This window comes from Seriola dumerili, unplaced genomic scaffold, assembly GCF_002260705.1.
Source record: "Seriola dumerili isolate Sdu_G_001 unplaced genomic scaffold, Sdu_1.0 BDQW01000621.1, whole genome shotgun sequence".
Lineage (NCBI taxonomy): Eukaryota > Metazoa > Chordata > Actinopteri > Carangiformes > Carangidae > Seriola > Seriola dumerili.
In genome coordinates, this window is record NW_019174876.1 from 83738 (window position 1) to 96407 (window position 12670).

At 39.5% G+C, this 12670-nt stretch overlaps 1 protein-coding gene across 2 annotated transcripts in view; it reads right to left on the reverse strand.

Annotated features, from left to right (window-relative positions):
* Positions 1-12670, reverse strand: part of prkca (protein kinase C alpha) — a 144471-nt gene that overhangs the window by 61990 nt on the left and 69811 nt on the right. For both annotated transcript variants that reach the window (XM_022764966.1, XM_022764965.1), the window contains exons 4-5: positions 4806-4917; positions 3171-3299 (exon numbers count right to left, since the gene is read on the reverse strand). In XM_022764966.1, coding sequence (XP_022620687.1) covers positions 3171-3299; positions 4806-4917 — 241 coding nt within the window. The remainder of the gene's footprint in view (positions 1-3170; positions 3300-4805; positions 4918-12670) is intronic.

Here is a 12670-nt window from a genome sequence, read left to right on the forward strand (position 1 = left end):
TGAAATATGCATACATTGTCAGACATACTGTACGTACGTGAGTTAACAGCGGGCTGTGGTAGTGCAGGTTTCAGAAGCAAATTAAAGCACAATTGAACTGGAAGTTTTCTAAAGCAAAACACTGTGTGAAAAAGGTCAGCAGTAATATAGCCATCTTATCAAGCAGGATATTATGAGGTCTTGAGTTGAGAGACCAGATGAGACTGAATGTCAAGAGGGAGAGGAAGGAACATAAAAACTCTTTACTTTTGACTGGAGTTTATTTTGCAAGCTTTAAACCCAATCCTGTTGATTCAAGTGTTGTGCAGCATGTTTTCTGACTCTTTGTTACTAAGATTTCACCTTGAAATTCAAGTTATCACAGTTAACATCTTTTAACAGTATAAAATGTTTTGACTGCATCAACTGGACGTGCATTCAGGCAGCTGAGGGGCCTGTGGGAGATGAATAGTGCATGAGAGAGTCCAGTAAGAGAGGGGGAAAAGCAAGTTCTCCGCCCAAAATCTTGAATAAATATTTGTGCACTATTTGACTGGTTCAGTATGTTCTGAAGTGATCTCAACCGTGTTTAAACTGTTGTCACTGTTTATGTATTTCAACACTTGACCATAAAGACAATCTCAATGTTACATTTTTATAAACTATTTTAAAGGCTTAGGTGGGATTAACACAGTATTTACAACTATTACAAGTATCAAATTCTTCAGTAAATAAAACTGAGCATGAGCATTGATGCAGTTAATGAACTAGCTGAGAAAAGCAAACTTGCCAAAGGTGACAACCAGACTTTTGGCAAGATCTTGCATGATATTACTCATCGTCAATCATAATCAGTGCTTTATGTAACCACAATCTTTCCCAACATTTGAGTTTACTTTTTACATATATAGTTGAGGCTAATGGTCAGTGTGCTTAGTATAAATCCAATCAGGTCACTGTGCACAAAGATACACCGATATAACACTAATAATACTAATACTACACTCAAGTATGGAGAGCAGACTTGAATGCTTTAGTGCACAGATAATGATAATTCTGTTCATTACTTAAATAATTGTTTCCTAACTTTTGTGTTGTGTTATCCATGCGTAACCGCTTCAACGCCCATTTCTCACCCTGTACCTTCTAGCATTAACTTCATAAGTGAATAAGTCAGTGAAGTTCAATGCTGGGGTCTTGAAATGCACTGACCCCCGTTAGCCGGCTAATTGAATGATTATGTGCGCCTGCTATCAGCCCAGTGCCGTCACTATTGTTCTAGCATATGTGCTAATGCACCATTACAGCTGGGGGGATTTACAGCATGCCTCCAAATACAAGGCAAAATGGGCTGCTGGACCAAAATATACTGCTGGACCGCAATGTTTCCATAAATAAACTCACACGACAAAACCCACTCTGTCCACTCTGTCCCATTGTCCTATTGTCAAAGCATCAGTGATAAACTTTGCTTTGCTGTTTTACTTACAATATGTGTACTGCGATCTATACATCTACATTTCGGCATCATAACTGCTTTCATCACAAGGCAAGCTAGAGCAACCTGTTACTATTCATAACAGAGTTCTCTCCAGTGATGCAGCTTCCTGCGGCAGCCATGTTGAAGGACCACAGGTCTTGGCCTCATGTTCAAAACTGTTAAAAAAAATAAAAAAAAAAAGACTGCACTCACAGCAGACTTGAACCAGGAACTCAGAATGTCACATCAGATACATCTGACAGATTACGCATGAAATTATCTCAGCTTAACCACAGCAGCTGCTCAGCCATTATTTGCTCGGAGAGGATTATTCAACACTGTCTGCAAAGTCAACAATAATAAACTGGCAAGCAGTATGTGATTTATGCACTTAACTACTTAAGTGTGCATTGCCAAGGCATGCAAATGATGAATAAGCATACAAAACAGATAAACAATAAACACATAAATGAACAGCACAGTGTGGGAGGAGTAGATAGTGATAAAAAAAAAATTAATTTCAAGGATATGCTATTAGGCCAAAAATCTTTTGGCTTTTATTATGATTAACTGAGATTTTGTTGAAAAATCTTGTGGTTTTAGAGGCTGATAAAAAAAAGTAGTTTGCACACCTTAATCTCTTTTAGTTGTTCAGATGATATTAACTAATGCAATGTAAGATTTGAACTGATTGGAATAGTCTCCAGAATATAATATCATTACCATTCATTACGTTAAATTAATAGTATCTCATTACATCCTGGTTTCTTTGAAACCAATCACTAATTAAAACGGCAAGAAAAGCCAATGATAAGGTTGTGTAGAAAAGCTTTCTGATGAATAATGGTAAAAAAGATGACCATAAAGCCATGACCCTGCTCACAAGCCGAGCGCTCAGATCCTGTATACATGTAAGTCCGATGAGACATAAATTAATATATCAAGCTTTCAATTTGCTTTGCAGAGACAATTCAGTTACATCAGAAAATCCAGCCAACACAGAACAAGTCGTGACTGTTTAAAAAGAGTAACAACACGAGGCCCACGCAGCAGACCACACACCACTGCAGGAATACATATTTGGATTGGGATTGCCTTCCAAGTGTGTCGTAACTGCGGATTGCTTGTTAGAGGAGAATGTTTAGCAGGAGAGGCTCTATCGATCTGTGGACCAACAGGGAATAGGCCTTTGCAGCATACTGATAGCTGATAGTCACAAGGCCAGTCAGTCATGCAGTGAGCAGGTGGATTCACAGCATCACAAGCAGGCCGAGTTAAGGCAGAGTTAATGGCAAGCGAGGTTTAATTCAAGTTAATGGCAGCAGGGGGTAGAGAGCGAATGTGTGTGTGTGTGTGTGTGTGTGTGTGTGTGTGTGTGTGTGTGTGTGTGTGTGTGTGTGTGTGTGTGTGTGTGTGTGTGTGTGTGTGTGCGTGTGTTTGTGAAATTAGACAGTCAGGGTTTATGGACAGAAAGGGCAAAGTGTTGAAACTGATCCAGGCTCAATTGAATCAGAACAATAGCGACCATCTGCAACCACCTGGAGTGACACAAACACACACACACACACACACACACACACACACACACACACACACACACACAAACACACCCAGCGTGTCATCTCAGTCAGTTCAGATACATCACACTTTGCATTTTTAAGCCCATTCGATTCAGTGTGTGCTGACAGAGAAGGGGGGCAGAGAGGCCTACCTGTGACCTGCAGCTTGTCCGCGCTGACCTCACACTTGAGGAAAAGACGCCCCCTCCTTTCGGTGTGATCAGTTCCACACAGGCTGGGCACATTCATCACACACTGCTTGTGGACGTTCATATCGCAAGCTGGAGGGCCAGAGAGAGGAGATAAAAGACATCAGGGACGAGGACTTCAAGCAGGTAAAGGCATTTGATCCAAATCAACCCAAACTGACTGGCTCAGGGCTTTCTCAGAAATGACTGACAAAGTGATGCTGTTGTGAATTTCCAAATAAACACACCTCAACTTCTTTATTGACTGATTATACAAGGGTTTCATATGTCCGTAAGTACATTATTGCATATTTTTAAATTTGAAATAGCAATGATCTCTTGTTACAACAAAAATGAATTATGCTAACAAAATGTCTTCTCTTATAAAAGCAATGCGTGCATGTACGCAGCCTCTCATGGCCTGATGTTCCAACACAAATACTATAAGCTGCTTTAATAATGTTTTTTAGCTTTGCTGTACCTATATAAGGACATGTTTCAATTTCATTTCATGTATCATACGTGTTTGGCACAATATTTAAGGATTGCTTTTCTGAAAGCTGTATGAGAGGAGATAACAAGGTTATGACCCAGATTCAGCCCTGTGATGTCATGCATGGCATGTGTGTCAGCCAGCTGAGCCACCCTGTCATGGATTGGGAACAGTTTCCAGTGGTTACATCATCATGCCACCAGGTGAGAAGGTGAAAAATAATGAAACATGGTCATGCTGCTACTTTACTCTCTATGTTCACAATTACTTTTTTTTCGTGCCTCACAGTGACATTCCTGTGGCTCAGCAGTGCTTAAAAATACTACAGTGCAATCTTATTGTGCCGCGATTAGAGGTGAAATTGATCTGCCAAAATAATTTGCCGCTCCACATCTCTATTTATGTATACCCTGGAGCATTCATTAGGCATAACTGGTGGTCTGTAGTAGGTGGCGGATAATGTATTTAGGAGCTCATTAAGGCATTCAGACTTTAATCCACTAACATAAGATTAAAGAGAAGAGGAGTGACAGAGGGATATTAATAAAGTCCGGGTAAAGCTCTGATAGCAGGCCTGTTCAAGGTGAAGCCAACATAGCTGCAGACTGAAAATAGACAATGTGCGATTTTAATGAGTGAAAGTCAAGAAGGAGGGGAAATACATAAACCTGTGATATTCCGTGAAGAGGAACAATAGGCTTTTTTATTAGGACACTGATATTGATAAAGTGGCTCTAAATCAGAACATAATGTGTGTAGAGCCACTTACAGCAAACCATTATTTTCATATGCATGCCATACTTACGACTCATTGACCTGTATAACAGAACAGTGCAGGATTAATTTTCCTCCTTCACAACTTTAACCTCTTGATACTGATGATTGACAATCTAAACAGCCATTTATAGTACTGATAAACAACAGTTTAGACTCAACGTTAAATATTATGCTACAGATATTATTTTTACACATGAATCAGCTGTTTAAAACAAGCACAGGCAACCATTTCATTTTCAATTGTATGGTTTTATCTGATTAAATGCTAATTTTAAAATCTCTCTCACACACTGAGTGAGATGTTACAGAAATTAAATTTAATCACTCACAGTCGCACTTCATGCCCTGGTGGATGAGGCCGTAGAGCAGAGAGCCACAATGGTCACAGAAGGTGGGGCTCCCATAGGTGTGGATCTTAAACTTGTGTTTTGTTCTGGGATCCTGGAATAATCGAAAGAGGAAAAGAGGAATGAAAAAAAAACTTAAACAATGGGATGAGCAAAAACACAAAGCAAATACCAGCTGTTATGTAGTTTAAGCTGTAAGAACACATTTTCTTCATGTTACTTAAAAAGACTTAATAGGTCTGTGGCCGGCTGATGACATCACTAAGAATGTGGTTTGATTCAAAAAGGGCCTTCGATCGTCTGATTCAGACATTTTCTATGAGCTCTCTTATGAGCTTGTTTTTGTTTCTGTCTATGCACCTTATGTTGACTGTCTTGTTTTGCACTAGTTAATTGCAGCACCATTGGCTCCAGAATGCAAATGCGTTTTATCCTTACTGTGTACTTGAGCATGAATACACGGGTGATAATGAACTTCTCTTGAGTCTCTTGAGTTTTGAAAAGGGAGCGAAATGTGTGTCCTTGAGAAAGTTGCTAACAAAATACAGACAGATGTGCATTGATACCTCAGTAACAGCAAAATACTGGAGGTTTTTGACATAAGGCCATAATTTCAAAATATCTAGCCTGGAAGAACGACTTCAGTTGATTTCAGCGTCCCTTTCTTCTTTCACTTACACATGATTTTGAAGGACAAGTGGAAAGCGAAATTGTCCTTCTGCATCACAAAACACCATTGTGTGTCACGAAAATGAAAGTCACTCGGGAGACAATCAGCTGACCACAGTCACCGGTTATTTTCTTCTCTGGTACATTCTGAAGTGGCAGCCAATCAATCTGTATCAGCCTTTTATTGAATCTTGGTTTTGGGAGTTTTTTTTCCCATCTTCCTTGACCACATCAGTGTGTGACAATTGAGTTGTTCGTACTCAGTGGGCTTAACATTCAATTCAAGAGCATCAAATAAATAAATACAGTGCATTTCCCTCTTGCAAATTACATGATTAATTTTCAAAGCCATGCTCATTTCAGTACACACGATTCATCTAGGAATTATTGCACACTTGAAGACCGAGTCTTGTGGAATCAACACAATTAAATTCTCAGTTATTACCATAAACAATGAAAAAGACACTGCTTCTTGATTGTCATTACTCCATAAGTGTCAGAAACCGTATGAGACTGTGTGCATTGTACTAATAATAGAAAAATGAGTATCATGTATTGTTGTTCTTTTGGCTCTCCAGTCAATGGGTGTAAACACTCATCAAAGCCATGAAAGCTTTTCATTCCTCATTAGCTTCCTATTATCGCAGTTCATTGCTCCAGGCTAATACTGCACATTAGTGTCAGTAAGATGTAAGGGTAGTAAAGGAGCTACAGGTTGCTAGAGGCTAAATCACATCTCTGTAAAGATAATACTGTAGCTACACTCTTTGTTGGCTTCTGCTATGTTACACTATTTTCCTACATACAACAAGACCTGGACTCCATCTTATTTTAATTTTACCATATCATACAACAATAGTATGCACTTTTTTTTCTTTTTTTTTTACGTTGATGGCATTGATCTCATATGTTATTAAGAAATTTTGTGTTGATTTTGTCAACACAAATTGAGTGTCTAATCAAGAGAGCTTCTCCCAAAGACAAGGAAGCGGAATATTTCATCACCCAGCTCTCAATTCTGTTTCAACGGTGCTTACGTGAGCATTTTACAAGATGTAAAACAGGCTGGAACCTCTTCTTGCACACCTCTGCAAAATCACAGTCAAGCTACATGGTTTCATTATCCCCTAACCACGTGAAATGAATCCCATCGAATAAGTTTTGATAACTTTACATCACTAAAAACCCCAGACTATATTGAAACTCATCAAGTGCTTCGATCCAAGGTGATTTAAGTAAAGGGTTCGGAGTTTTAATTTGGATTTTAGATATTGGTACCTGATGACACATAGTATTTTTCTAAAATTCAATATATGAGGTCAAAATATAATAGATAGAGTATTAATGATTAGTGAAATTCACACACATAGAGCAACCAGCTCAGACCTGTAGCCATCACCACAAATATACAGAAAAACATTATCTATTACTGTTTGTTCTAACCCAACATAATACATGTACACAGTATTCTCACACTGTTGTGTGGACTTGTAAGACAGCACTAATAAAACAACCCATATATTGTGCTTCGTTTGCATTTGCCATTCCTGAGCACAGGCCTGGTATTTGCATGGGTAGCTTCCTTCCCCCCTTCAAGTAAATGCAGCACCCATCTTTTTATCAGATGCTCATTGCCACTCACTGGGCCAGCATCCATTACATAATTTGGATACTCAAATAAGGTAATATTTAGTATAAAGAGTAACCTTTAGCTACATTCAGAACAGCCAGAGATGTAAGAGGATGCAACAGAGCTATGACAGGTCAAATGTTCCACACAGCTGAGAGAAAGTGCTTCACCGGTAGAGAAAAATGAAGAGCCCTGTTAACACATCAAGGGATGATTCAGTGGATTTAGCAGAACCAATCTGGGGACTTTGACTGGAAGGAAATAATACATGGTGCCACTTCTAGAATTCTCCTGTTCAGCGTTTCGGTCGACAATTCAATTCAGCACTAAAATGGTAATGTAACATTCATAAGCTGACTCCATTTCATTTGGCACTCTGTCCGTCACTGCGGGACATTTACAATTCAATAAAATATGGCATTGAACTAAACAAATGGCACCCGGAGCGAACTCCACCATAAGTAAATATATGTGGATGTTAAGTAAAATGTGAAGTTTTTTGATGTGATCTGTTGAACAAGCAGAACCAGTTACCATCCTGTTCTATTCTTCTCTGTACTGTGCTATGGTACGCATGTTACTGCAACTACTATAATATTTGGGTATCACTTGAAGGTAAGTGGTATAGTAAAGATTAATTAGAATGCCACTGCAGCACTTACATTATACAGTGCAGGGTCCCTGTCACATGCTTACATTCATTCATTCATTCATTATGTGCACTCAAACTGCGGCATACGGAGCACACTCCGCTGGAGTGCGCACTGGAGAACTGCCACTTTTCCAAGGACCTGTTTCGAAGTGCTTTCCTGCTCATTCTCAATTTGTGCTGTACTGTAAATCTCTTTCAGAGTTAGAATCCCTTTAAGTGGATTTGCATTGAGAACATTATCCAGGCTAGTCCGTTCCTTTTTTTTTTTTTTTTTTTTTTTTTTTTTTTTTGACTGCATCTAGTTGAAAGAACACCTGTCTCTGTATTCCATGGAAACAGGAGAGTTTCATTCTCCCAGGAAGGAGAGAAAGAGAAGAAGCACAGCAGTCCTACGAATGTGTGTCCTATTTTTTCAGTGTGTTGAGAAAGTGTCAGATGTGAAATGAATGAAACAAGTTTGACCCAGCAGAAATAAATCATCAGTAAGGGGGGCATATATCTCAGTGAGAGCTGACAGTATCACACCATGAGGCGCCACAGTGATCAATGCTGCTGTTTGCCATTTCAGTCTGTTTGACACTGGCCTCTGGACGAAGGCAACAGAGACTCATTCAGGCTCCTCAGATCTTGCTCCCAATCTGCCATTTCCGTGCCTGTCAGTCTGCAGAGGCTTTGCACCTTTTCCAGAACAAAGAGCAATGCTTCCTTTGTCTGTCTTTCAGCTGTCCACTCCTGTAAGTAAGAAGTGAGCCCCGGTCTGAAGCAAAAGAGGTGTTGTGATAACATTTCAGCCGCTGTAGACAACTTTAAAAAACACACAATTTGAATATTTTATTGTGTACCAAGGAGTTAATCAATGTAAACAGGTCTTAGACACAGCTTCCACTGGTCTGCATCTAAAACAGAAAGGGGGCGACCTTTTCTTTTGAAATGCAGAAAATCTCGGCAATGAGGAATTAATCACTAAATCATTGTAATAAATCAATGACAGCGCAAACTCTAAAAATACATAATGATGATTTAGTGCTAAAGGACAGTAAATATCACACCTACATAAAGTGTATGCAAGTCTCAAACATAAATATTCCACACAGTCAGTGGACATGTTCTGCTCTCCTTTTCTGGATACGTCTGTGACTCCTAAGAATCTCTCGCTTGTTCAGCACATCTCAGGCTGCCCACCATGACACGAGCAGTTACAGACTGATGGTCGACTTGTCTGAGATGTCCATCATCTTGAGTGACTTTAAAGTCCTCCAACATCACATTTTGTGCAAACACACAGTAGATACATTAGTATCACCTCACAGCTACAGCAACCACCGTACACCGTACAATACAGTCAGGTAACGGAGAATCCTGACAGAAAACCTAATATTCCTCGCCCTATCGCAGCCTGGTTAGCAGGAAACAGAATGTCCAAATCATGCTTTAACATGATTTTTTATTACAATGGCCGAATTATTAACTTTAATATATGACTATATTAAATAGAACTATTCCATTTTCTGAAGTCAATGTTTTCATGCAGAGATAAGGCAAGTTACACGATACATACTGTATATACACTCAATTTGCGGCCAAGACCACACCATGTTCAGGCCAGTAGTCAGTGTGTTACTTAGGGTCAAACACGAAAAAGGGAAAGGTAAACAGACCGTAGAGAGACAGAGAGAGAGAGAGAGAGAGAGAGAGAGAGAGAGAGAGAGAGAGAGAGAGAGAGAGAGAGAGAGGGTGTGCCAGCTGCACTTACTCATGTCCACCCACACACAGCTGATCCTGAAGGATTATCCTCTCGTCCCGTCTCCCCGTCCCCCACCCTTTGCTTTGTTCCATCCATCTACAACATGAATGAGTGATGGCAACTAACAGCCACATTCAGCTGCAGATGAATCATGTATTTTTACCAACTGTCACATCCGCATTTGATGGCTGAACCATTCCTTAAAATTTCCTTGGTGAACCACTGCTGAGGCTCATGAAATCCGGCACTTAGCATCCTGAATTGGCAAAATGATAGTACCTGTGTGAGTGTGAGAGTTCCTCAGTTCCTGTTTTTACTGTCTCTACAAACATTTATATTGCTGATTGAAATATTGATTTCTTTTCAATTAATGGATTAAACTAGTAGTCAATGAAATGTCACAAACTAACAACAACAATCAGATTTCCAAAGCATAAAATTGAGTCTTCAAATCGCTTATTTTTTCTGACCAACAGTCAAACAAGACTAAGAGTCTGCAGCCATGATAACAGCTCTGCGAAACCGTACTTAGGCACAGCAGTGCTTAGAGCTATGCTAATCTCAGCATGCTAACATGCTGATGTTTAGCAGGTATAAGATGTTCACCATCTTAGTTTAGCATGTTAACATGCTAACCTTTGCCAATTACCACTAAACACAAAGTGCAGCTGAGGCGGATGAGAATTAGTTCAAGAAGTGGACAAATTTAAGTTTTAACCTGATTATGGATGTTAAGTCAATGGATCACTATGACTTAATACAAGTCATCCTGAGGAGGATATAAATGTATTTCCCAGATTTACCAGACATTTCACTCAAAACTACAAATGTGAACCTCATCAGTTCAAATATGTTAATTTCCCACAGAAGGTGACGATATGTAAGAGTCAGGGGATCACAAGAGTCCCTGTGATTCATCCTCGATGTTGAGATGTAGATGTTGAGATTTCAGTCTGAACATTGAAGGTTATTCAATCCACAGTAATTTCACTACTTAAATTACCTCAAAATCAACCTCAACTGTTATAATGATTTCCAACGTGCAATTTAAAGATTCACTGGGGCAAGCGGTAATGTGCAGAAAATGAAACCTGTAAATGAGTGTACCCGACTGCACATCACTGGGCATGTTTGGTTGTCCATTAACACATCCTTTCTGCAAGCTCTGGGATGGAAGGGTTTACCCCTGTGGCTTCTATCCCCTATTACAGCCTAATTGGGTCTTAATGACAAATTCAAGACAGACTGGGTGGCGCTGCCCTGGCTGAACAGCAGGAGAAGCAGAGTGTAATACCGAAAGCAATTATGAGCTCAACCACTATAGGCTCAACACAAGACGGCCACAATGACAACCACATAAAAAAAGCTAGAGGGTGTTACATGTTGATTGGATGAAGCAACAAAGGGGTTCCCCTTTGGCTACCAGTAATAAGAAAGCCAATAGGACTGTCCATATGTCACATTCAAAGACATGTCATTTGAGTAATTTTGCATCAATAGAGGAGAATAACATCTGTATTTGTCTCTGTTTAAAGGTGTGACTCGTGTACTGTTCATTCACAGGCCATGATACCCACTTTAACAAACAATTAAAGTGGTATGTGTACACCAATATGCAGAGTATCCAGCTGTTATAGAATAGATCTCACTGAGCACTGGTATTGTATAACCCTGAACAAAAGAAAAGACTATGTTTGGTGAATTGTAACTGACATGAAGTTAACAACACTGCTTATGACATAGGAAAAAACACGCAAACCCATGACAGATGAGGAGTAAACAATGACTCCTATTTGGTATAAGTGATGATAACAATGATGGATGCTGGCTATAACCATGATGAGGGTAAACAAGGGAGACAGAAATCTCAGATGTTCTCCTTTAGTTTGTGGCAGCAGAACAGATTCCTCCACCAGTGAGCACAGATAAACAAAGATGGCCACCAAGACTAAGCCAACCCTTAACTTGATCTTTTGTCAAAATTGACCATAAAAGCTATAATTCATTTAGTTGCATGTAAAGTAGATAACATTTTATCTTATAATTCCAAAGTTGACAAAGATAGATCCAACACAAACTTTGCACTGAAAGACAGAACTGCCCACACAAGGAATGAAATATACCAAATTACTAAAATTCAACACAAGCCATGCTATTAGTTTTACTTCTAAGTTATGATTTATCTGGTATTTTTTCTTTAACTAATCCCTAAACGTATTTTGGTATTTGCCCTGTATTAAGCCCAGGCAGATCTGCATGTGAAGTCATAGATCAAAAACAGACGCAGGGCAGAGGGCTGATCAAAAGACTGGAGGCAACCAGGAGATAGTGATGAAAACAGAAGCACAGGGGGTCAGCACAGTGATGTTGGCTAATTAGCCAGGCTCTCCAATCCAGTTTAATTAGCAAGCAGGACGCCAACCAGCCTCTGTTAATGAAGAGCTTGGCAGGGTGAAGGGAGCGGGGGCTTCCCAGCAGAAGGGAGGAGGAGCAGAGGCGGATGATGTTAAAGACGAGGGTCACCCTCCATCCTGCATACAAACTACTCACAATGATGAACAATGACATTTTCACCCTGTTTACTGAAATATACTGAAATATGCATGGATGTAAGTTACAATGCTATTGCTTTTACACCACTTTTACAACTTAAATTTCCACTTTATAACTTGACAAAAAAAAATGTAACATTGCAACTACATCCATATTGCCAACCCAAAATAAACAATGTGACTCCTCTGTTGAAACATGGTCTTTGGTTTCCAAGCACCCCAGGAAATTGCATGTTAATACCAAAACAAAGCAAAAATGTTTAAAAATAATCTGGAGAAAAATAATCCTGTAGCACTCAACAGATGCAACAACCGGCGCTGCAGTTACTTTTATCTCAGTTTCAGTTGAAAGAATCCAGACTAAGTTATTGTACGTGTGACGTGTTTGCTTTGTGTTATGCATTATGCAGACCATAAGAGTAAAATGAACACGGAGATTCTCTCCACAGTGAATATTAAAGCTGCTCACTACTAGCTTACTAGCTAACAGCCTCTACAAATACATTCATCAAATCCAGTGATTTCCATAACAACAGCATTGATGTAATATAATGTAATTTCAACTGATATAATTTGTGGGAATGGCCAATACCATGTGGG